General features: G+C 39.6%; 1 protein-coding gene across 1 annotated transcript in view; it reads left to right on the top strand.

The window, feature by feature from the left end:
- Positions 1 to 5,034: 5,034 nt before the first annotated feature.
- Positions 5,035 to 25,825, top strand: part of prdm5 (PR domain containing 5) — a 131,224-nt gene continuing 110,433 nt past the window's right edge. The window contains exons 1-3 of the mRNA XM_039651352.2: positions 5,035 to 5,280; positions 9,327 to 9,410; positions 12,935 to 13,057. Of these exons, the coding sequence (XP_039507286.1) occupies positions 5,182 to 5,280; positions 9,327 to 9,410; positions 12,935 to 13,057 (306 nt within the window). The 5' untranslated portion in view covers positions 5,035 to 5,181. The remainder of the gene's footprint in view (positions 5,281 to 9,326; positions 9,411 to 12,934; positions 13,058 to 25,825) is intronic.

The following is a 25,825-nucleotide window of genomic DNA, read 5'->3' as shown; positions in this document are numbered from 1 at the left end:
AAATACGGTGACGCTGTAGTTCAAAAAACGTCATAGAAAACAGAAAAATCTGAACAGGTTGAAAAATACGGCCAAAACAGAATATAAAGATATAAACGAAGCACCTGAAGAGAATAATTTCATCTTTTCTGTACTTATAAACAGTCCAATTATGCAACAAAATGCATTTAAGGGCTAAAAAAGTGGATTTTGCATGATATGTCCCCTTTAATAACATTACACAGTGCACTCAGATGTTTCTCCTTAGCTAGAGACACTTGAGCTAGAAATTTTCCACAAAAGTTCTCTAAAAACTCCAAAACTCTCACTAAAGTTTAGAAGTGATCTCAAGAGTTTTACAGAGTTTACCAAGTCAAATGTCTCAATCTGAGTTCAAACATTTCTACCATATAATATGTATTAATTATCAAATTAGTCAAGGATTGAGTCAAAAGTCATTTATATAGTAACTCCTGTAAATCCTGATGTAAATGCATCATCTTTACTCAACGATTCTGGGAAAACAGACTAAAATATTAATTGCTATTAAATCAATGGGTGTAAAAAATGTTGTTGTTTTTTTTTGTCCAATCAAATACTCTGTAAGAATGTCCCTCCCTCAAACCATCTGTCATTGACTAGCGGTGTGTCATGATTTTGCTAAGCTATGTTATAAACTGTTATAAGCTATACTAAGTTTTTTGACATCCTGCCTCTAATGTTTTAAAAGGAAGTGTCAACACAAATAAGAAAACTGTGTTCATCCAAGCATTTTAGACTTTTAGTTCCCTTAGGTCAAATGTGTGTGTGTGTGTGTGTGTGTGTGTGTTTGGGTGGGTTTTGTGTGTGTGGTCAGAATTAGTCTCTGATCAGTGACTCTAGCTGAGAGAGAGAGTAAAAGTTGATGCTCAAGTGTGTGTGTGTGTGTGTGTAGGGTCAGGTTAAGGGTCACTGAGTCCTAATCGTAGCAACTCTCCTTCCTCACAGTCCTCACTGCAGGCACACTGACAACAGGGGTCAGCGGGGTCCCGGAGGTCGCTGGGGGTCAGGGGATCGAAAAAGACGGGCCACACAGAGATGACTCTCACAGCTTCTGTCACTCCAATACTCTTCAACACATGTATTCAGGAGCCTGTCAAAGACTCCATGAAATGGTCGGAAAAGCACAGTTTTCTTCCCCTTGTTGACGTGTTTCCTATTGAAATAGGAAGTTGGGCAGGACTTATATATGCTCCCTTCATATTAGACTTTCTGTTCCATTCACTTCCATCCAAAAAAGTTCAAAAAATAAATATATCAAATCTGCATGGTTTGCAGCGTGGGAAAGTGGAGTAAACTATATTATAAAATTATAAAACACTGTGGATTCATTACAAGCAAGAATTTCCATAATGCGATTATAATGGGATTTTGTGAATATTGTGATTAAACTTTACTATTAATTAGTCAGATGGTCCAGTCTGTTGTGATTGGTCTACTCTGCTCTGATTGGTCAGATGGCCCAGTCTGTTGTGATTGGTCTACTCTGCTCTGATTAGTCAGATGGTCCAGTCTGTTGTGATTGGTCTACTCTGCTCTGATTAGTCAGATGGTCCAGTCTGTTGTGATTGGTCTACTCTGCTCTGATTGGTCAGATGGCCCAGTCTGTTGTGATTGGTCTACTCTGCTCTGATTAGTCAGATGGTCCAGTCTGTTGTGATTGGTCTACTCTGCTCTGATTGGTCAGATGGCCCAGTCTGTTGTGATTGGTCTACTCTGCTCTGATTGGTCAGATGGTCCAGTCTGTTGTGATTGGTCTACTCTGCTCTGATTGATCAGATGGTCCAGTCTGTTGTGATTGGTCTACTCTGCTCTGATTGGTCAGATGACCCAGTCTGTTGTGATTGGTCTACTCTGCTCTGATTGGTCAGATGACCCAGTCTGTTGTGATTGGTCTACTCTGCTCTGATTGATCAGATGGTCCAGTCTGTTGTGATTGGTCTACTCTGCTCTGATTGGTCAGATGGCCCAGTCTGTTGTGATTGGTCTACTCTGCTCTGATTGGTCAGATGACCCAGTCTGTTGTGATTGAAGGACCACTTACAGTGCATGTTGGAAACAAACGCTTATTACCATATCTGAATTTTAATTTCGGATCTTCTACAGCTCTTAATACACAGTGATATTAAGGATGTCGGTTTTTCTGTATAAATTCCAGCTCGAGTTCTCTTCTTTTTGAAGTTCATGCAAAATTAATTCACATTCTTCTTTACATGTTGACAACCCAAACCAAGCTCTTGCAGTCTCAGCTACCACTACAGTGTTGGAGGGTCAAAGTAGATGTCGTTCTCCGGCAGCCAATGAAATCCATAGGATGGCATTATGCAAATTTGTTACATTGTTTTGAAGGTATGTAACAGGAAGTGAGGCAAGAATTGTTGACAACTCATTTCAGCAATTCAGAATTGATTCTTTAATGACACAATCATTTTATTTGTTGTGGACTTTCATCTTTGAAAATTTGCAGACCTTTTACATGCACAAACAGGTGTATTACACACTGCATGAAAGCTAATATTCCAAAAAGCAAAATAGGGGCACTTTAAAAATGTCCTGTGTTGTCTATTTCACTGATTTACTAAAAAAACAACAACACATTGATATTCAATAAAAATATACGTCTAACGCTCTGCTCTCCTTTACATTGAACAAGTGGTTATTTTTTCATGACTAGAGAAGGATTTCATGTTTATGCCAGTTTACAAAAGTCTTAAATAAACCTGCTTGCTAAAGAAGTTTCTTACGAAGAGCTGCTGAGAAATGGATTGGTTTCTTTCTCCCCTGCTGGCGGATGCAGTAACTACACCATTATGATTGCAAAAATCATGGTTCCCTATTTCAAAGTAGCCATCAAATAAAATATTCTAACCATATTCTAAGCAACATATAACTCAAGCATGTCTTTATATTACCATATAACAACTACCTTTAAAATGCAAACAGAAATTTTTTGTATGAAATTGGACTTCCTAAGGCGACCGCTGTTGAACGACTGAACATCACATTCTGACAATATCTCACTTTTTCTGTGACATATTAAAATAACTAGCCATAAATAAAAAATCTGTTATGATTTACCCATTTTCATTTTGTTCCAAACCAAAATAACTCAATGGAATAAACTACACAACAATTTTGTCGATGCTGTAGTTGTCTTCATATATTGGGCAGCAAAATCACGTAGTGTATGATGGACACATATTTTTAGCTTCCATCCAATCAGCAGTATCAGTTTGATATTCTTAGCCGATTTTGGAACACATATTGTGTTTCAATTGTCATGCGTCCCCTCGCAAAGAGCCACATGTTTCTGACACATGTTGTGAACAGCTTGGACGTCTGCAGTGTGTGATCCTCAATCATTTACCATATGATGCTCCCTTTCTCACGGAAACCATTTACAAAGTCGAAAAGTGTATGCATGTTTTTTTATTTGTTTGAAATTTAAAGTCATGTAGTGTATTCCATCCTTTTATTTCTTCATCAACCACAAAAAGAGATGTTTTGAGACGCTCTATGTTGATGACAGCAAACTCCATTGGTTTTCATATCTTATCATGCAGAAGTTTGTCATGTACTGTATGTAGCCTAATTGAAAGTTGTTGTGGATATGACTGGCCTGTATACACACAGACAGCATAACATGTACTGAGTGACTGTACAAATTACCCAGAGTCATTAATGGGCCTGGCTTTAAAAGCCCGTGTGATGTGAGTGTATCCTCTCTCATCTAGATGCCTGATCATCCATTGCTGTTTGTATGAGGGATAACCCGAGTATATAAAGATGCACGCAGGCATTACTGTTTATCCTTTTTAATAAACTCAGCAGCCAGTACAGAAAAGCGCCTTGCAAAATGGCCACAACAACCAAAACATCCGGCGAGCCACAACTTAACCAGGACCTGGGAAACACATTCACAAACAAAGGTTCCAGGTTCCACCCCGGCCTACATAGCAAATGATTCCCTCTGCAACAGTATGCCCATTTTCCTAATTGCTTTCTGCAGAAACCTGTTTTAAACAGATGTGGGTTGGCAGGTACTGATGAAGGGCCAGTAAACAGCATCTAAACACACAGAGCCATGATCGTTAACGGTAACTCCTATGCACATCCATCCTCCATTACTGTGGCTGATTGTGCGACCACCTTGTTTATAGAGCATTAAATCAAATGGCTTTGAAAATCAATTAAAGAAAACACAATGTGTACATGAAACATGACCACACAGTCAGACCAGAGGCTGGTGTTCGTACTGAGGTGCATTAGCTCTGTTTGGATGTTAGATCTAAATATAACATGTCAGTAAAATGGTAATGTTCATTTAATTTAATGCTGTTATATGTTTAAATCTGTAACATCGCTTAAATTCAGAGGCTCTCCTTGTCATAAGGCTTGGATGTCCCTGACAAACCGAACCCAAAAATTACTTCAAAAAAGTATTATTGCACAATGCACATCATGTATTTAATTATTAGTAGTAGTAGCAACACCATTATTGTTGTTGATATTATTATTATTTGGGTAAGACTTCACATAACTACCGTAGTTAACATGAGTTATGAATAAGCAATACTTCTACAGTATTAATCTATAGTTAATATTAACTTCAACATTTACTAATACATTATCAAATCAAAGGTTGTATCTGTTAACATTAGATAATGCACTGTGAACCTGAACAAACAATGAATAGCTATTTTATTAACTAACGTTGACAATGATACAGTAGTAACACATGTATTGATCATTGTAAGGTCAATTTAGTTAATACATATTAACTAATGTTTACTAATTAACCCTAATGTAGAGTGTTACTTGTAGTATTCGTGATTTTAGAGGTGATTTTTCCCGGGAAAGTAAAGTATGTAGCTCGCGGTGACAAACTTTCCACCAATCAGATCGCATAAACTCACTCTGTGACTGACACTAACTGGACGTTCTTAAACTTTCCACCAATCAGAGTGCAGAAACGCGTTCCCCGTACGGCCAACAGCCAATCGGAACGCAGTGTCGCTCTCATGTACAGACAGTAACATGGAAGACCAGACTGGATTGAGATTTACAAACACAGCGAGCAGAGAATATCAAACCAGCCCATAACCTGTGTTTCCGGGCGCGTTTCATGTGTTTTGTTGGGAAGAAGGGCGTCTTTCTGAAGTGATGAGAATGTTGGGCATGTACGTGCCGGACAGATTCGTGCTGAAGTCCTCTAAAGTTCAGGACGGGATGGGGCTTTACACTGCCAGAGCAGTCAAGAAGGTTCGTGCTTACAACAAACTCTCAGCATGAAAGATAAAGTACGGGTTCTGTAGTTACATCTGGAGAAAGACTTACTTTATTACTATTCTCACTTTGCTCATAGTCTAGAAAGTTTAATCGCCTGGTTGTAGTTGCATTCCTCTGTGTATCTCTGCTTACGTGGGCTGCCACGTCCCTTACAAACAATCACCATGGTAACCATAGTTTCCGCCAAAAATCCAGCACGACAGCCTCCGTTTCCGCCATAAAGTTAACGTTACTTCAGTTGTTGTTGTACAGTACAGCTGCGTTTTATTATGTGATGCATATTAGCTCCCGGCGCTGTCATTAAAAGTAAATGTCAGATAATGTTTTTTTACACTTTTAAAAAAAGATTTGAAATAATCTTATTATATGACTTGTTTTCAGCAAAAGCAATAAATATAACGTTATTTACTGTGGTAATTGTTTGTAAGGGCTCTACATCTGTATTAAGACTTTCACCCTCTTCAGCTGACAGGATGAAGTGTGTGAACATCACAACCTGCAAGAACATGTCCTGCTCCTTGGCCTATTTCATTCCAACAAAAGAAAATACACTACACGTTAAATGTGTGTAGGCCTACATATACACATCTCTTTAAAATAATATAATAACTCACACAATTGCTATTTACAATTAAATGAAAATGTATTATAGTTTACATTTAGCCTATTAACTGATCACAAATCCCCTCATAAATAAAGTCTAGATGCGATATAAATGAGAGATTCCCTGTGCAATATGGATAACTTCAATGTTCATGAGGAGAGTTTTAGGCTATGTTTCCACGGAAACGATTCTGAAGAGAAAACGCAAAAGTGGCGTTGCGTTATCACTTTTTATTCTGCGTTTAGACGAGCGTTTTGGGTGGGAAATCCGCGTGCATGTGGTGACGGAAAAGTGTGTGAAATCCGATGTAGTGTGCACTTCAGGTGGATAGGTGGCGATGTGGAGTACTGCCAACAACACCAAGTCTGCGCGCCTGCGTACAACATTCACTGTCAAGCAGACTTTTTTTTGCGTTTTTAAGCCCCCAAAACGATGTCGCTGTGTAAACGAAAGGCACATCCGATAAAATATTTTTACGTTTTCACCCGTGAGTGTTTTCGTATAAACAAAGGGCTTAAAGGGAGTGCTATTGACGATCTAAATTATAGTTTAGTTTGACTACGGCAGCTGGTTTAGTCCAAAAACGTGCAGTTCTTTGGCAGTCGGGTCTGTTCGCACCTTTAGGCCCTGTTTACACCTGATATTAAAGCGTGCATTCACTCCTGACCGTTTGTTTCGGAACCTGATGCGTTTTCTCGCTTTGGTTCGGGTCGTTTAGGCATGTGTGAACACGGCAATCGCGCTCGGGTCCGCACCACTCCGTCCACACTACTGTGTTTTCATTAAAAAACAGAGAATTAAAATGAATACGATCTCCGTCCACACCAGCGTTTTATCTGCCTATTAGAATTGATCTCCGTCCACATTAAAACGACTGAAAACGCGGATCACGTGACCATTCACCAACACTGGGCATGCGCGTGACGGTGTAAACGGGAAACGGATTGACTATTCCTCAGATTTGATGATGAAGAAAGTAACGTTAGCTACCTCTGCAAAGATTAGAAATGTCGAAGACCAGAGATTTCTTTTCATGGACCAACGACGTGGTTGTTTTTGTATGTTTTCTTACGGGGTCGGGTCATGTGATAGGTGGCTGATGAATCAGGGAAGGACACGTCACGACTGATGACACCCAATCATAGAGCCGAGCGTGAGCCTCTGCGTCATCGTTTCTAAAGTCCTCCGGTTTGTCCCGTCTTCACTAAAATGGTCTTCTGCGACCATTTATACTTCTGCGTAGGGTGCGCTGTAGGTATGGCGTAGCATACGCACAGACGCGTACCATACCGCGTACTCTTTACCGTAGCCTGATGCGCACCTCCTACGTGTCGCGAGGACGCGGACCGCAAGGTCTGTGATTGGTCGGCTTAGTAGCATCGCATTTCCGCCAACGCATTTCCGCACGTACCATCTCCTCCGACGTCTTCTCTCATTTCTGCCTTTTAGTTTTAGTAATTTCACTAAAATTAACTGTTTTTCCACCTCAATAAGATCCAACTCCAACATGATCCGCTCTCTTTCAGTCGCCATTGCTTGTAGTAACCTAGCCTCGAGGAATCTAAACACAGTGGAACATTAAAACCCTCCGCCGCCAACTAGCGTTTCGGAGCAGTACTGCAGAGCAACCAAGACCTGAACGCAGAAGTATCCACAAGTTTCCTACGCCCCATGAGGCCTTGCGTCAAAAGTGGGCGCGACTTCCGGTTCGAAGTAGACAAAGCGCGACTTGACATGCTTGACACTCGTTTATTCAACAGTTGACAGTCATTCAAGTTATAGCGATCCAAACTAGCTAACGATGTGGGAACACAACCTCAACGAAATTAAAAAGGGTGAAATAACAGTACCTTTACCCTCCGCAGTAGTTGATTGGGACTATTATAATAACATTATTAATAATCAATACTCATCAAGGCATGGTGACAGACAGTTGTGCGAGCTGACAAACAATTAAAATAAAAAATACACACTTAGTCATTGTGCTTTGGAGTTTATTCAAAATCATAAATGAATGTGCTACTTGAATACATTAACTGGCGCATTTGGTATTCTGTCAACTCGGGCTTTGATCGTGAGTTTAGGAGTAACATCAGTAGCGAACAGCCAATCACATGCGGATAGAGTTTATAGAATATTAAGAATTTAAACAAATGTGCACAGGAAGATTCGTCGTCTTTTGGGAGGTGATGGAAACTACAGTCGTTGGCAGGATCAGAGACGGGCTCTGGCAGGATCACTCTGATTTCGTTTTCAGCTCAAAACAATCACGTTTAAGCCACTGAATTAGTTTAGTCCGGTTATACAACCGCGAACAGCACATGTTGTCCCTGAGCTCCGTAATGACATCTCTCATAAAGATTTGCGTCTTTAAATAGTAAAATAATTCTCCGAAAAACAGCTAGCCTCTTCGCTAACTAACACACAAAACACCATTGGAATGCTACTTCCGCCGCCTCACCGGAAGTTTCACCCACTTTATTTTTTACAGGAGCGCCCCTCGGAAACTTGTGGATAAATGCTCACGACGGCGTCGCCTACGTGCGTAGCCTACACCGTACACTATGGCGTACCCTTGACGCAGAAGTATAAATTGGCCTTAACACACACACTCAGCGTTCGGCTGGTCTTGTGTCTGTCAGAGCCGTGTGTTTTTCCGTGTCTCCGGTCGTGTTTATATTTAAATTGAACAAACTTATTTTGTCCATTAGGTTGAAAGATCTGGTAAATCCCATACATTTCCCCGCCCATAGACCCTCCCCTCGAAGAAATCAGGACAGAAGTGTTTGAAAGTGGACAAAAAGACGATTAAAACACCAGGAATGAATCCGATCCACCATTAAAACACCAGTTGTAACTGACCAAAGACATGTAAACGAACCAAAAACAGGACATGATGTCACAAGTTGCGACCCTAAAATGCTCCAGCATGCCTGTTTTTTCTCGTCATAGTCGTGATGTGTCCCATCACAGAACCGGGTCTCCTCACCTGTGTGACGGAGGGATTCCTGACGCTGTTTTATCTCATTTACACATTATATAAGCTCTTCAAGAGTTCTCATCTGATCCATGTAGATACGCACATACAACGAGCGCATTTATCCCAGAACACAGCATTTTTTGTATATTTGGTAAGTTCCATCTAAAAATATGCATTAAAAAAGCAGACCAATCAGGTTGTGAACATATTATCCATATGCCTTTCGCTGATAAAGATGCCAGTGTGAACATTAAGCGGATCAAGCAAAACGAACAACAAGTGTGAATACACCCTACATGTGTGAAGTCTCTGAATAAGTCTCAACCTTGATCATGTTCAGACGCCACACAGACACTCCAGAAGCTGCTGGATGTGGCATCAAAGCCCAATCCCACAACACACTCTCACACAGACGTGCTCTCTTTTTCTCCACAGGGTGAGAAATTCGGCCCGTTTGCAGGTGAAAAGCGGATGCTGAGTGACTTGGATGAAAGCATGGATCCACGACTGATGTGGGAGGTGGGTGGGTGACTAGACTCAACAATGATCCCATCGCTTTCCCCACTATACATTCGCTGTGTGTCGCCACAAAGCTTTTTGTTTTTGTGTCACTTGGGAGCACTTTAGAGGCAACTCGTATCTGATAAAACTTCTTTACGATGCTAGATGCTAGCTTATTTCTTGGCTGTTTTAATGACTGTGAGTGTTTGTGCTTACAAAACTCACCGCGACTATGCTGGGCTGTTGGGAGTGGTTGTTCAGAGGTAGCCTTAACTGGTTTTAAATGTGTTGATGTATGGGTTTCTAGGTTGTAGTTCGTGTTCTGTCTCTGTGATTTCCTTGCCCTGAAAAAGAAGTGTGTTTAATTGTATTGAGTGAGCACTTGTCATGGTTTAAGCAGAATTTTGATGTGCTAACTAACATAATGAAGCACATACTGGTATTCAATATTAGATTTAACGAGAATATATTTTAAATGTACTGAATTGCAACTTCATTATAAATTTGTAATTACAAATATATTTTAAAACATGATGTGAATTGTTTTAATATTAATGACATTAAAGTATATTTTAGTTCACCTTAAATGCTTGACAGTACACTTAACAGTACACTTTAACCGTATTTCATAGACAACAAGAAATGAATGTTAAAAATATGCCTGTGTGGTGTTTTTAATATGATTTAAGATAAACCATGTGTAAATTCAACACCATTAAAGGGTTAGTTCACCCAAAAATGTCAATTCTGTCAGTATTTACTCGCCCTCATGTTGTTCAACCCCGTAAGACCTTCGTTCATCTTCAGAACACAAATAAAGATATTTTTGATGAAATCTGAGAGCTGGATCACTCCTCCATACTAGTCCATAGGCTTCTAGAGGGATTGAAACTTGCCGGCCTCGGAAAGTTATTAAAGACATCGTTAAAATAGTCCAAGTGACTCAATCTTAACTTTATCAAACGACGAGAATACTTTTTGTGCGCAAAAACAAACAAAAATAACGACTTTATTTCAACTATTCACTTCCTTCTCTATGGGCCTGTAGTCAGTTAACGTAGTGTGATTGCGTAGAGATACGTCACACGTAGGCTCACTATTGGCCGACGCTGGTCATGTGTGTGATGCGTGTGACATACAATAACAGAAGCAATACGCTATTAAACTAGAAACCTGACTCGAAGCACAGAGAGAAGTAAATGAATAGTTGAAATAAAGTCGTTATTTTTGTTTGTTTTTGCGCACAAAAAGTGTTCTCGTCGTTTGATAAAGTTAAGATTGAGCCACTGTAGTCACTTGGACTATTTTAACGATGTCTTTAATAACTTTTCGAGGCCGGCAAGTTTCAATTCCTCAAGAAGCCTATGGATTAGTATGGAGGAGTGATCCAGCTCTCAGATTTCATCAAAAATATCTTTATTTGTGTCCCGAAGATGAACGAAGGTCTTGCGGGGTTGAACAACATGAGGGTGAGTAAATACTGACAGAGCTTTCATTTATAGGATGAACTAACCCTTTAAAACTGCAGTGAACCAAACACGGTGTGAAATCGCTGGCGTTTCTGATGCCACAAACAACCTTGTAACCAATCAGATCAATACGTGATTGTCAACCAGTGGAGCTGAGTGAGTGAGTGGAGGCGGGGCTCATTTACATATTCATAGGATCGCGTTTACTAAATGAGCCAAGGGTGTTGAGGTACATTCAAGCTATTTTAAGGCATACCCACTTTGGTAACACTTTATTTGAAGGGGTGTGCATAAGACTGACATGACACTGTCATAAACATGACATAACACCTGTCATGAACATGAAGGAGTCTTTATGAATGTTTATGACTGTTGTCATTAAGTGTCATTCGGTAAATTATGACACTTTTAATGCAAAGTTGACATTGTTTGAAATGTCTTTGCTATGACAACTTGACATAACCAAGAAATCATAACCTGTTAACCTGTAATGTGTTAACATTACATTACCCTATCATATGTTATGGTTGGTTTTAACTTTGGCCGTCATGACACCATTATAACTGTGACATGAATATTTTACTTGTCCTCAAGTAAAGTGGAACACATTGTACTAGTTATAAAGATGTCATTAAGGGTTATTACACTGTCAAATGCTTTAACAACAGTGTCATTAATATGTCCCTTTACCTCAAGTAAAGTGGAACACGTTGGACTAGTTATGATTTATTGGCTAATGTCAAGTTGTCATTAAGACATTTCTGTCTTTGTTAATGTCAAGTTGTCATTAACAAAGACATTTCAAACAATGTCAACTTTGCATTAAAAGTGTCATAATTTACCGAATGACACTTAATGACAACCGTCATAAACATTCATAAAGACTCCTTCATGTTCATGACAGGTGTTATGTCATGTTTATGACAGTGTCATGACAGCCTTATGCACACCCCTTCAAATGAAGTGTTACCAAGACTTTTTTTCCAAGTAGAAAACACTTAAATAGGCCTATGTCTGATCAGAGATGAGTTTAAGGGATTCAATTATTGACCGCAGGGGGACTTTAAGTCCTACTTAAGTGGGTCAAAAAACACTCTAAATTCTCTCATTTGTTTTAAGTGAATGTGACTTTTTCACCCATTTTATTGTTCACCAAACAAAAACCACCTCTCATCAACATGTCAGTTGAGATATTGACACAAACAGTGTGAGATGCGTACGCCAAAGTTTAATACTTTGGGTAGAGATTTATTCAAATCACTAAGTGGTGTTTGTCTTTGGAAACAGAGGTCGCTGAGGCTTGACTGAATTTGAACCATCTTGGAGACGTTGATGCCCCTCTTGTTCAGACAGACGCATCATTGCTCGTCTCCAGGCAACGATTAATTGGACGGGACATGCCAGCATGAACTCGACTCGCACTGACTCTCCCAGGCCAGACAGAGCTACGGGAGCGAGACGCGCCGTATCTAATATCCCATCAAATATCTGCTCGTGAAAGATTTGAGTTTATTTTCGGCTGCATTAAAGTTTTAATTATAGTGCGGATCAGGTCGTGTTCAGCCGCATTAGAGCTGAGATTTACTGATCCGCCTGCCCTGATGACACTTTTCTGCCTAAAGTATAGTGAGCCTAACTCTTAAATTACACACTTGTGCATATAATTATTATGATATATCATGTTAGTGTGCAATCTTTCACTGTGCCGCTCTTTCATGCGGCTCGTGTGTTATGATGCAGGCAATTTCAGGGAATTTACCTTTCAAGATTAGTCCGAATAAGTCACTATTAGCCGCCGTTTAACTTAAGTTAAAAAAAGTTAGGTTTATAATCCCGAGACTTGAACAGGATCTGATCTGATTTTTTTTGTAGACGTAGCATTATGCAAATGTATTACGTGGTGAAGTAGCTAAGTCACAGAAATAATGGAAGTCACAGAAATAATTTTCTAATTAAAAAAAATAAATAAAAATAAATGAAAGATGTAAAACATCTCTTTTGGCATGGCCTAAAAGATGATCTAATATTGTGAGTTAACCTGTGTGTAACCTTTGAATCTGTGTGCTCCTGCAGGTTCGAGGGAATAAAGGTGACGTGCTGTATATCCTGGACGCCAGTAGCCCTCGTTATGCTAATTGGCTTCGCTTCGTTCACCAAGCCCCTTCACAGGAGCAGAAGAACCTGGCCGCCATTCAGGTATGACAAAATGCCGCAGGCTGATAACCACAGACACACTGTTGCTGTGTACTTTATTTGAGTTTGGAAAACTCTACATAGACAAACAGTTTGTGCATCAAAGTATTCCAGTGTAACTAAGGCTTGACTCATAAATCATTTTAATATAGCTGGACTCCACCTCTAAAGGTGCAGTCACATATACCATTGTTCGGTGAATTTTGTGAGGAAAATGTAATCACTTCAATAGGAATCCACAAAAGATTTTGTGGTTTTGAATTTGTGATTATGATTTTCACGTGAGGACGAAAGATTTTTGCATGAGGAAAGTTCCCTTTCAAGCGAACTCCCTTGTTGCATCCAATGACGACGCTATGGCGTATTGTGGAAGCTATAAGCAGCGTTAGCTTCTGCAAGGGTCTTATTTGGTGTTCACTTGTCCTGTAAGGTGATTTTTGATGTATATTAGTTTTATAAAATGGTAAATAAGCAATTCAGATCTCTGTGTGAGCTGCCTGGGAGCAGAGCCAGCACTGTCGTCTCTCTAGGGGGCGCCGACTTTGCTCCCTGTGATCGGCTTCCGCTCTTTTGGCGCTTTTCCACTACACAGTACCGCCTCGACTCGACTCGACTTGGCTCAGCTTGCCTTTGTTCGGTTTTCCACTGTGTAAAAGTTGTACCTGTACCCAGGGGCGGAGTGGGACCAAAAAATCTGGGAAATTTCGTAGACCACCAGCCCTCGTCGTTACTGATTTAAAAGGAACTTTGTTGTACTATGCTGGAGTAAAGTTCATAAATGGTCGTTCTTTCCCATAGTAATTTCTAAAACTATGTTGGGTGGACTCTGTGCCTCTAGGGGGGTTTGGGGCCATGCTCCCCCGCAAGAAAATTTTGGACATTTTAAGGTTAAATGCATCAATCTCGTGCTCTCTGAGAGATCACAATTAAGAGCTTCAACCCATGAACTGCTCGTTGAACAAAGAAAAAGTATTCATTTGTACCAGGACAATAAAGAGGGCTCAAACATCTTTTTAGTTATGAGAGTCTCAGTCTGCATTACATTATCAATGGTGTTTTAGGATCACAAACAATTATTATAATAATAATGATTTATATAATTATTCCTATCCATTTAGCCTATAAATGTACTATGTAAATGAAAATGAGTGTTTCAAAAGTATATTTTAACCTACATAACACTATAATATAGGAAAATTAAAATACTTTTGTCCTAATTTCTTCACTTGCAAGAAATAAACCCTTGAGCTTTTATTTAGGAGAAAACACCAGACCATGATGATCGCGTGAGCAAAGTAATCACGCAGCACAAACTGGATGCTATTCTAATGTCAGTTATTATAATGGCGCAACGCCATATAAATTCATGGTTTCAATTTTAGTTAGTTGGCAAAATATAACATTAGAGACCTTAATGTTAGGTTATACATTTTACATCTTTACATATCTGTGTTGGGAAAAGGGAGAAGAGAGAGTTCGGCAAAAGGCGGATTCGAACTCGCGTTCAGCGCATCAAAAGCTGCTTTCAAGCACTTCACGCCCTACGACCTACGCCACTTTCAATACGAGCGTCTTTTTGCTGTAAATACAGGCACTTAGTGCAAATATATGCTCCGTTATAGAAAATGTAAAAAAAGAAAAAGTTTTTTTCCCTTAGCTTGGGCCCCAAGTGCACATGGCGAACTTCCAATAAATACATTTTATCAGACCGGCCCTCGCGGCCTCGAAACACTACCGGCCCACCGGGAAAACTCCCGACTCTCCTGATTGCCACTCCGCTACTGTCTGTACCTGCTTTCGGGTACTTTTTTTTGTATCACCTCCGACGATGTTCTGAGCGAGTTGAGGCGAGCTGAGCCGGTACTAAAATGTGACGTGAAAACCATGCCGACTGCTGATTGGTCAGAGAGAATCGTCATCATTGCACGCGCCAAATGGAGTATCCAGACTATCCTCGGCATTTTTAAATAGTTTGGTCAGAGATGGTTACTAAGCTACTATTATGGCAACTCGGAAGAATACGAGGTCAAACGAGGAGGTGCAGACTTACCTTTGTTTGGTTGCCGAAGAGAGGATCCAGCGAGAGCTTGATGGGGCAACGAGGAACGAAAGGCGTAGCTATGACGACCGGGTACTGTTTGTGGCGGTACTGTCTGCAATGGAAAACGGAGCGAAAAGCGAGCCGAGTCGAGTCGAGCCGGTACTGGTAATGTAAAAGTGCCATTTGATAAAAGCGGTCAGGATCACGCATCATGGAGTTGGCAGATGGTGCTCGCAAAGAAGCTCGAACAGGACGGGCCCGTCCCTTTCTCAACTCTCTCCTGTGGGCTCCAGTGCTTTCACTCGGGATCCGGAAGCCCGCTCTCTGTGGCTTCTTCCGCCCTGAGTGAAGGCGCTATGTTGGCTTTGGATATTGTCAGCATCAAGGAGCTGGTGGAGATAGTGACATGTGCCATGGCCAATTTGAAACTCGATGGGCTGACCGAGAAGCAGGAAGGGCGCCGTAGGAGCAAGTGAGACTCCTGCCTCCTGCCTAGTAAAGCACAACCTCCGTGTCTGGGCTTGACACTGATGTATCAAGGTCCTGGAATAAACCATTCTCGGCTCATATCTCCAGCCTCACAATTTCTATCTATTCTTCGGTCGTGGGGATGAAGGAGCCTGGGGATCGGACGAGGGTTGAAGGGTTGAAGAGACGCTGGCTAGGTATGTCTCCCGTCGCTGCATTAACACTCATGGCCTGACCTTGCTGACCAAACCATGAAGAACAACGTTACCTTTGGTTGGCAAAGCTTAAATGGCAGTGGGTCATGAGTTCATCAGGCACACCAGGCTGACCTGCTGAGGAACCTGGATGAAGGTGAGGGGCTTGGACCAATTAAAGGGATACTTAAACCGTTGAGGTTTTACCGTTATTGAATCCATTCGGCCGATCTCGAGTTCTAGGCGGTACCACTTTCAGCATAGCTTAGCATTGACGTGCACAAGACCATTAGTGTTTCTCAAAAAAATAACCAAGGAGTTTAGATATTTTTCCTATTTAAAACTTGACCCTTCTGTAATTACATCGTGCACTAAGACAGACGGAAAATGTAAATTTGCGATTTTCTAGGCTGATATGGCTAGGAACTATACTCTCATTCCTGCGTAATAACCAAGACACTTTACTGCCGTACCATGAGTGCAGCAGGCGTAATGATATGACGTAGCGCCAAAAAATAGGCTACCTTCCATCAACATATCCAACGTGACAACTACACAAACTTAGTCCCGGTCACATTGGAAGTTACCGAGCTGGGGACTATTTTTTGGCGCTACGTCATATCATTACGCCTGCTGCACTCATGGTACGGCAGTAAAGTTTCTTGATTATTACGCAGGAATGAGAGTATAGTTCCTAGTCATATCAGCCTAGAAAATCACAACTTTACATTTTCTGTTGGTCTTATAGTGCACGATGTAACTACAGAAGAGTAAAGTTTTAAATAGGAAAAATATCGAAACACTTTGGTCTTTTTTTTTTTTGGAAGAAATGCTAATGGTCTTGTCCACTTCAATGATATATGCTAAGCTATGCTAAAAGTGGTACCGCCAGAACCCGAGATTGACTGAATGTATTCAACCTCGGTAAAACTTAACAGTTTAACTCTGGGGGAGTTGTAGAAAGAGCCTATTTCCAAAAAAAAGTGGAGTATCCCTTTATAGAACTGTGTCGGGCCCCAGACCTGTCCCTTCAGGCCACCAAGGATTCGGATGTACCTCTCTGCTGTTAAGGAGAAAGAGAAATCATTCCTGTTGGACGCCCCGCTTTCTCCTCCTGAGCTTTCGGGTATCCTCTACAGCTCCGCAGTACGCCGTCACACAAAGATGTAGGACCAATCAGAATTGTAATAGTTGAACATGCGCTTCAGACGCGGTCATGGCGATGTGTTACCCATAGCGTCGTCATTGGACACAGCGTCTCGTTCCCTTCTCAGGTAGTGTTAATTTCGTTAACGAAAACTAAACGAAAATATTTTCGTCAACGCACATTTTTCACCGAACGAAAACTAGACGAGACGAGACTAAAATCCCCACTAATAAACAATAACTGGGAGTAAATCAGAAATAATTTTCGTAGACTAATAAAGACGAGACGAAAATGCAGTTCGGTAAATAAAGACTGGGCTTAAATCTATGGACATTATCGTTCACGAACAAAGACGAGACGAAAATTACATATTATTATATGATATGGTTTTGTCAAATCCTGTCTCCTCCTCCGCCACACACCCACTTTCAAACCTGCGGGCGGGCACAGAGTAGCCTACACAACACACGGAGCAGACAGGAACTGGATTCACGGTGAGGCGGCGACAGGTTAAAAGTAAAACATGCTTTGCACGGGGCTCGGGAGAAAGAGGAGACGTGATATATGGACACATTTTCGCTTCATTGAAGTGGAGAACAAAACCAAATGCTTGATTTTAGTCGAAGGGAAGGAATGTGGCCACATGGTAGCTGGAAAAAACACAGCAAACCTGAAGAGACACATTGCAGTTCACCACAAAGACATTGTAGTAAGTTAACAGAAAGATTGGTGGTGGTTGTTTATAATGTAACATTAAATCAACAGCTATAATGTCCCAATGATAAACTAACTAATGTTGGCAAACTTTCATAGCATTTAGTATCCAGGCTGGCTACGTTACGTTAGCTTCTTAGCACGTAGCGACCGCAGCCACTTTGTATGTGAAGTTAAATTTATGCTAACTTAGATATGTTATACTGGCCGGGCAACTATAGTTTCAGTTAAATTGCGAGTTTGATTAAAGCAGACAGACGCTTTAGGTAATCTAGGAGCTTCAAGTAAACTATAGTTAACACAAAACACCTCGGCAGCTACACATGTGTGTAACACAAGCCAGGCTAGCCAGCACTTGTGTTAAGTTCATAAGACACTTTATTTTATTTATTTGTTTCCTTTGTCAGGTGTATTTTATTTGTTTTAATGCAAGCATCTGTGTTTGTGTCTTTGAACCTTAACAATGTTCAAAATAAATATGCAAATATTGTCAGAACATCTTCCATGTCTGCATGTGTTCCTTAAAATTGTGTTTTTTTATCAAAAAGATGAGAGAAAATGTTGAAATGTGAACATTTTAGGAAATGTTAAATATTATCTGCTGACAAAAAAGTAAAAGGTTAAAATGATGTCCTGACTAAAACTAGACTAAAATGTTGACAGTTTTTTTTGACTAAAACTAAACGAATAAAATTATGTTTTCTTGGACTAAAATAAAGACTAAAATGCTCGACTTATAGTCGACTAAAACTAGACTAAATAAAAATGGGATGATGTCGACTAAATGTGATAAAAACTAACAAGTGATGCTGAAACTGGACTAAAACTGAAACTAAATTTAAAAATGGCTGGTAAAATTAACACTATTCTCAGGGAACCATGGTTACACTCATAACCTTGACAATTTCCGCACGCAGATTTCAAGATTATTAATTTTTTCAAGGATGAATGATTCCCGCAGATTTTGCAACAAATACAAGTTTGTCACAGGATTTTGCCGCATTGATTAACAAAAAAAGTAGATTTTCCCACTATGATTGCCTTTTCAGTGAAGAACACGTGCGATGCAGCCTTACAATTGTATAACTTAACATAACTGCTTGCCTTTTGCAACAGCCTTCGCATAAGGAGCGCGCATATGATTCCTTAAAATGCTGTCTACGTAGGGCACTCGTTTTGGACCAGCGCCGCAGAGCGTGACAGCAGCTTTGCATAAGGCTTTGAAACAGATGCAGACAGCGGAGGGAATGAGATGCAGTGAGTTGTTTGTTATGTCTAGTGGTGGTGATGTGCGCTCACAGTGCCAGAGATCTGAAAACACCAAAGAGTGTGGAGATAAGAGAAGTGCAATGAGCCTTAGATGAGCAACACACACACGCGCGCGCAAAGACATGTGGGCGTACACATGTAGGCATAAACATTTGAGGTGACATGAGTTGGATACGGCAGTTGAGTATCTATCAATAATGCCAGTCTGTGTACTAAGCACGTCATAAATCAGCTGCAATAATGGGAATAATGCACAATGATTTCACAACGCGTGAATAACGCTTAAACGTATAGGGATCACTATAAAACTGAACGCTACATAAATAGTATAGAAATGTGCGGTATGATTCTGCATGTTAGACGTGTTCCTAGGGTTGCATGACAATGTTTACACTGATAATTATGCTTATTTTGCTAAAAAATTATAATCACGAATAGCAATCATGATTGCTTTCATTTTAGAAATTTCTTTATAAATGGTTATGACGTCATCTGAAACGAGTTGTTTTGGGCGCTTGGAAGTTAAAAGCTTTTTTTCGACTAACTTATGACTTCTTATATGTAAAAATATCAAGGGAAATATGATTTCTCAGTTCATGACCGCTTTAAAAATCAGTTTTCTACTTGTACACGGACAACCACATTGCAAAACTGCTGGTAAAGCTGTCCACAAGCTGAGCTAAATAAATACTGATATTTTTGGTGCACAGTGTCATACACACAAATACAAAACACCATCATGGTAACACACATGGCACGAACAACATGTAACACAAATTATAACTACGTTATTTAAATGAAGAAAACAAAAACATTAAATGTTAAGATAATTCTTAGAATAACAAGATATGGGGTTTCCTTTCATTTTTATGCAACTTTACAGTAAAACATTATTTTACAGTACAATTTACTGTAAAATCGTATAAATTAAATAGAATATCAAATTAGATCTACAGTTTTTCACTGTATATAGTAAGAGAACTTACTGCAATTAACTGATTTTTACTATAGGATGTTTTGTGTTTTTATTAGGGCTGTGCAAAAATTAATTGCGATTAATCGCATCCAAAATAGAAGTCTGTGTTTACATAATATATTTGTGTGTGCTGTATATAATTATTTTGTATATATAAATACACACACATGCATGTATATATTTAAGAAAATGTGTTATTCATATATCAAATATTTATATTTATATAATATAGATTATGTATTTATAAATATATACAGAATTTAAGCGCAAATAATTCTTAAATATATACATGCATGCATAGGTATTTATATATACAAAATAGTTATATACAGCACACACAAATATACTATGTAAACACAGACTTTTATTTTGGATGCGATTAATCGCAATTAACTTTTGCACAGCCCTAGTTTTTATTATTAAACTTAGAATATTTTTTTTTTACAGTCACTGTCATTTGAGCCGAATATCTCAAACTTCAACATACATCTTTCATTATATTTAATTAATCTAGAGAGGCTGAAATTGTGACGGTAGTACATTTAACTGTGAAGTCTTACGTGTACCTGAAATATCCTATTACATGTAGCATCTGTAACATTTTTTTTCAATTAAAGCTGCAGTCTGCAGTTTTCCTCTTTGTCGCCATCTCTGTTAGAAATCTGCAATCGCAGTCATTCGCAGAATTACCAACTTTACGTGAGTTGTGCCTCGGCACGGCACAGCGCAGATTAACACAGTGTTTGTGGAGAGTGTGTGGCGGTCACTCGGTGTGTATACTGGCATTCAGAATCACAGATTATACTTTTTGGAAGTATGACCAACATAATAATTTTCACCGGAAAATGTCCTCCGAACTAATAAGAAACATCCACTTTTGTTCTGACCAACTAAGTAAACCGTGCTGATTAAATCTAGCGATCCCTGATCATATCACGTCAAACCATGCAAATTATACTTTGTTCAGCATCAGCACTGCGTGACTACATTTAAAGCCCTTCCGATATTATCCTTGTTTTCGCATGGGCCGGTTGAAGTCTCTTTTTTTCTGTAGCCGAAGTCTGCACTGTTTTCAGGGACGTGCACAGGAATTTTGAGGGGCAGTTGCTCTGACCTGAAAAAAGGGCACCCCCCCCCCCCCTCCTCCTCCCCCCTCCTCCCCCCTCACGGGCTATATGAAGGAATATATTCAGTTGAATTTGTCACCTTCCAAATTGCCTTATCTGGCCGTGTTTATGTCCAAACGCAATGCCTCATCTTATGGACTTATAATTATTTATAAAGATTGCAAAATGTCAGAGATGAGACAAATGAGCAAAAGAGTTCCTCATATTGTTGTTTATTGTTTTTTAAATTATTATTTATTTATTTGAAAAGAAATAATCTGGATTGAATGGAAAAAACTCGAAAAAATAAAAAAACGATTTCGGGAAAAAATACAATTCTTTTTTTGCCAATCCTGACCTCCCCCTGGGGCCCTAAGCAAAATTCTGCTAAGGGACCCTCTACCTGATCTGTGATGCCGTGAGCCATGTAAACCATTTGCCATTGCCACTCAATACCGCCCAATACAATCCTCCCTCCTTTAAATAAAACAGTCAAAGAATAAGTACAACAATATAGAACAGAATGAGGTTCAAACAAACAATATTTACTGAATAAAGCATTTTTATAGAATGTTAAGATAACAAGTGAATACTAACATAAACATAAACAAGAAGAAAATAATAAAGTACAACCCTGAACTTTGGCTTTTGGGATTAACTTGTTCACTCTACAGCCTGGGTGTTTTCGGAATCAGTAGCCTATGATTTTTATTTTATTTCTTTTTATGCATGTTGAAGCAAATCTTGATTTATGGTTATTTACAGAGGGATTTGCATTCATATTGACCAGAATGTCCATCTAATCATCATTTTAAATTCAATATAGCCTATAAATCAATAGTCAATCAATGTCAAATTGCCAATACATTGGTTATATCTTGCATAATTAGTGCAGTTGTTTAGAGTTTTTAACTACACTGAGACTAGATAATCAGTGTCTTTATAATGTGTACTTTGAGTGGGAGTGCCATCATTCACGTATTGTACAGTATTTCTCTGGTCTCCACATTTCTGCTTGAAAAATGCGAGTTTCATTTCGTGCACGCGCATATGAACGCACAACGCATTCTCACCCCAAGGCGTCACCTTTGACCATGCTTCAATATTTGACGTTTTAGGCGCCCTTTAGCGTCACTTACATGACGCGATCCTACGGCGTCATCTAACTGACGCTAAAGGAAAGCGTCTGTTAGAGGACGCGGTTAGGTTTAGGTGTGGGGTGGGGGTAGGGTACACGCGATCCTAGGGCGTCATCTAACTGACGCTAAAGGGCGCCTAAAGCGTCAGATATTGAAGCATATCCAAATGCTTCCCAAGGCGTCAGTTAGGTGACGCCTTGGGAGTGAGAATGGGCTGGAACGCAACACACGCGACGCGGTTATGTTTTCCGAGCTGCAGTAAACAAACACTGTTGTTGCACTTTGTCGTTTATCAAAAACAAAACGTAATAAATAATGGTATTTTACTCTCACTTTTGTCAGGCAAAAAGTGATGCAAGAGATGGACTGCCTGCCCAGACAAACCATCAAACTTTGCTGACACTAGAGAGGAGAGAACACAAGTTTACCTGACTGCTGTTCCCGCAATTCACTCTCATGTTTTTCTTCTTCCTCTTTTCCTGACGAGAAGGATAATTTCGCTTCATTTTATGGACTTCGTACATGGAGGCGCGGCCTGAGTAATTTGCGGTGCCTTACCATACGCACCGGTCGCGTGCAGTCTATGGTCGCGTGGAAACAGTTTGACTTTCACTTTTTTTTTGGAAGTGATTGAGGCTTTGCGATTTTTATATTATTTTTTTTGTCTAGGCCTACGTGAAATTCTACATCCATTGTACGATTTTTTTTTTTTTCCTCGGAAGGGCAACCTGAGTTGAGAAGGGCATATGGGCAGTTGCCCGGGCAACCTGAGCAACCCCCCTGTGCACGTCCCTGACTGTTTTGTATTTTACAGCGGGTGAGTCTCCAATTGTCATTGGTGATTGTCGTTTGAACCTTTCTGGATCCGCCATCAAATTAAGAAGTTTAATTATATCAAGTGCTGTGAGAAAAGGCTATAAATCTCCACCTCCAGCATCCTCACACACAATATAGCCGACTAGCCGAGACTCTTCTTTATGTGTACAGATGTGTGTGTACAGACATTTACATTTTTTTTTATCATGAATTTTTTTGCATAGATGGATGAAGAATGATTTGTGAAAGCATAGCAGTGCTTGTGAATGATTGTTTGCCAGTTGTGGGTCTCTGGAGAGTTTGAGACGTTGACGATCTGAAATCAAGAGAACCGAGTCTGCGTTTCATCACACATGACGCTTCTCTCAGCATCTCCCTGTGGATTCATCTCTGGCTCCGGTTTTAACATCATGTACAGCAACTGTGCCTATTTCTGCATGACCTTTTAGGAAATGAAGGTCTGATCAAGCCATTAAACAGAGGTTGTTTTAAGTGTTTGCCCTTTGACCTTAATCAGGATGCACTGTTGATCTTACGCTTCCCCTCGTGTGAATGTTTGATTGCTCCTCCCTGCGGTTCTCTGTTGTGTTGTCTGTTCAGTGTCAGACGACACCTGGATCTTTGCTTTTCAACGTCTAACTCAGTTTATTCCCTTTGTAATAAGACACATTTGATAGATTTACACAATTGGTGCTAGTAGTGTTTTTATATATTGAAATTGAACCAGACAAAACTTTGCTGACTGCTTTAACTCAACTTAATAAAGTGTAGGCGTTCACTCACACGGGTTTCCTATGCTCGTGGAGAACCTGGAAAAATAAGGTGATTTCAGAGGCCTGGAAATTAATACAACAATGTTAAAAGTTATGGAAAAGTCATAATTTCTGAGCAGGCAGCGTCCAGAAAGCCGAATCATTTGGCGTTTATGACTTATGACTGGAGACATTTAATGGGGTCATTTAAATCTAACTTCAAGGATCGAAGCATACAAATGGAAAGTCTTTTTTTACAGTGTTTCAGTAAAAAAAAAAAAAAAAAAAAAAATCATTTCCAGTAGTTATCAACAACTTAAAAAAATTACTCAAAAGTTACATTTGTCTAATACCAAGAGCTGATTTGTATGCTTGTTAGGTCATTCCTACGGTTTTGTTGATTTAGGACTGAGCAGGTTTGTTGAAAACATTTTTAAAACGCAATAATTTTTTTAATCTAGTCAGAGAGAGAAAATGTCTTTCTATCATAAAAAAAAAAATACATTAAATATTAGACAAGATCTAATCAAGATGATGCGAAGCATATTTCAAAGTCAGATTATACATCAAGTTCTTCCGGTGGTTAAATGGTGAAAATATGAGGTTTAAACCAGGGTGGATGGTGGATGCCCAATTTTACCAGCCACTTATATTTTTGACCAGCCACCAGTGTTGTAGTCGAGACCACCTCACTCGAGTCCGAGTCGACACCGAGACCAGAGAGAGTCGAGTCCGAGTCGAGACCGAGACCAGAGACGGTCGAGTCCGAGTCGAGACCGAGACCAGAGACGGTCGAGTCCGAGTCGAGCCCGAGTCCAGTGAGGGTTGATTACCTAATTTACTTTTATTTACTTAGAGAAATCCTTTTTTTTTTTTTTTTTACTGAATTTACTTAGAGTTTAAAAAATATAATCAGTTTAGGGTAAAAAGGCCACATAGTAGGTGGTGTTAAAAGTAATTTTATTACAATTTGTCATGCGCAGTTGCGCACTAGAAAATCACCAATCACTGGGCGTGTCAATCAATTTAAAGAAATATTTTATTAACATACATTAATAATCATGATAAATATTTTGAATTGAACTCGAGTGGACTCGGGAATAATTCCGAGTCCTAAAAAAAAAAAATGTTCGAGTACGAGTCAATTCCGAGTCCAAATGCACACGAGTCCATGACAAGACCAAGACCATTAAAATATGCTCTCGAGACCGAGTCCGAGACGAGTCCGAGTCTCGAGTACTACAACACTGCCAGCCACTTTTTCCGAAATTCAAATTTATAAAAGAAAGTGCACTAGCATATTTTGAATTGCTTCAGTCAATTTGATTAACTTTTTTGTCTGTTCAGATTTACTGGACAGACAATAATAAAAAAAAAAATAATTAAATAAGAAAAAATAAAATAAGAATAAAACAAAAACAATAATTTTATTTATTTATTATTATTATTAATACAACAATAATACACAATAAATCAATAAAAAGTGCTGTGAAAAAGGTCACTTTAGTCATCTTCAGACGTCTCCTCATCTTCGAGTTGGCTCTTCTTGGCTCCTCTTCCAATCACCAGTCCTTTCTGCTCATTCACTCTGATGGGAGGAATTTATGTTTTCCCCTGTGGATGCTCACGGGCGTACGCCCTTTAAAAAAAAGCACTATTCTGCACAAACAGGGCAACCATAATTTGTGAGCAACATGTATGTACATGTTTGTATTTTTGAGAGAATTTTATGCACTGTTATTTTACAGTTTATTTTGTCATCATAATCATAAATAATGGAGTATTTAAAGTCCCTGTAAAGGCAATTCTACAAAAAAGTTTTAAACACATTATAAATGTTGCATATGTATTGCTTAAACATATTACAAAGACTGTGAACTGTGAAGTACTGAAATGTGGAGTTAGACCGTTAAACAGTTTTTCACCATTGCTATTTTATGGATTAATTGGGCGGGGCTAAAACAGGGCTCGATGACGCACTGGAGCCCATGAGCTGCTGGACACGCCCCTATTTGATGACGCACAGAGTCTGTTCTCTCCCCTAACACACAATAACACTCCCCGAGCACATTCGCATTCACCGCTCAATCACGAGTGACTGTCAGCACTATTAGTTACTACAGCAGAGCCTACAGTTTGCTACCTAGCT

Source organism: Pimephales promelas, chromosome 20 (assembly GCF_988280905.1).
Source record: "Pimephales promelas chromosome 20, fPimPro1.hap1.1, whole genome shotgun sequence".
Classification (NCBI taxonomy): Eukaryota; Metazoa; Chordata; class Actinopteri; order Cypriniformes; family Leuciscidae; genus Pimephales; species Pimephales promelas.
This window is presented reverse-complemented; position numbering and strand designations above follow the sequence as displayed.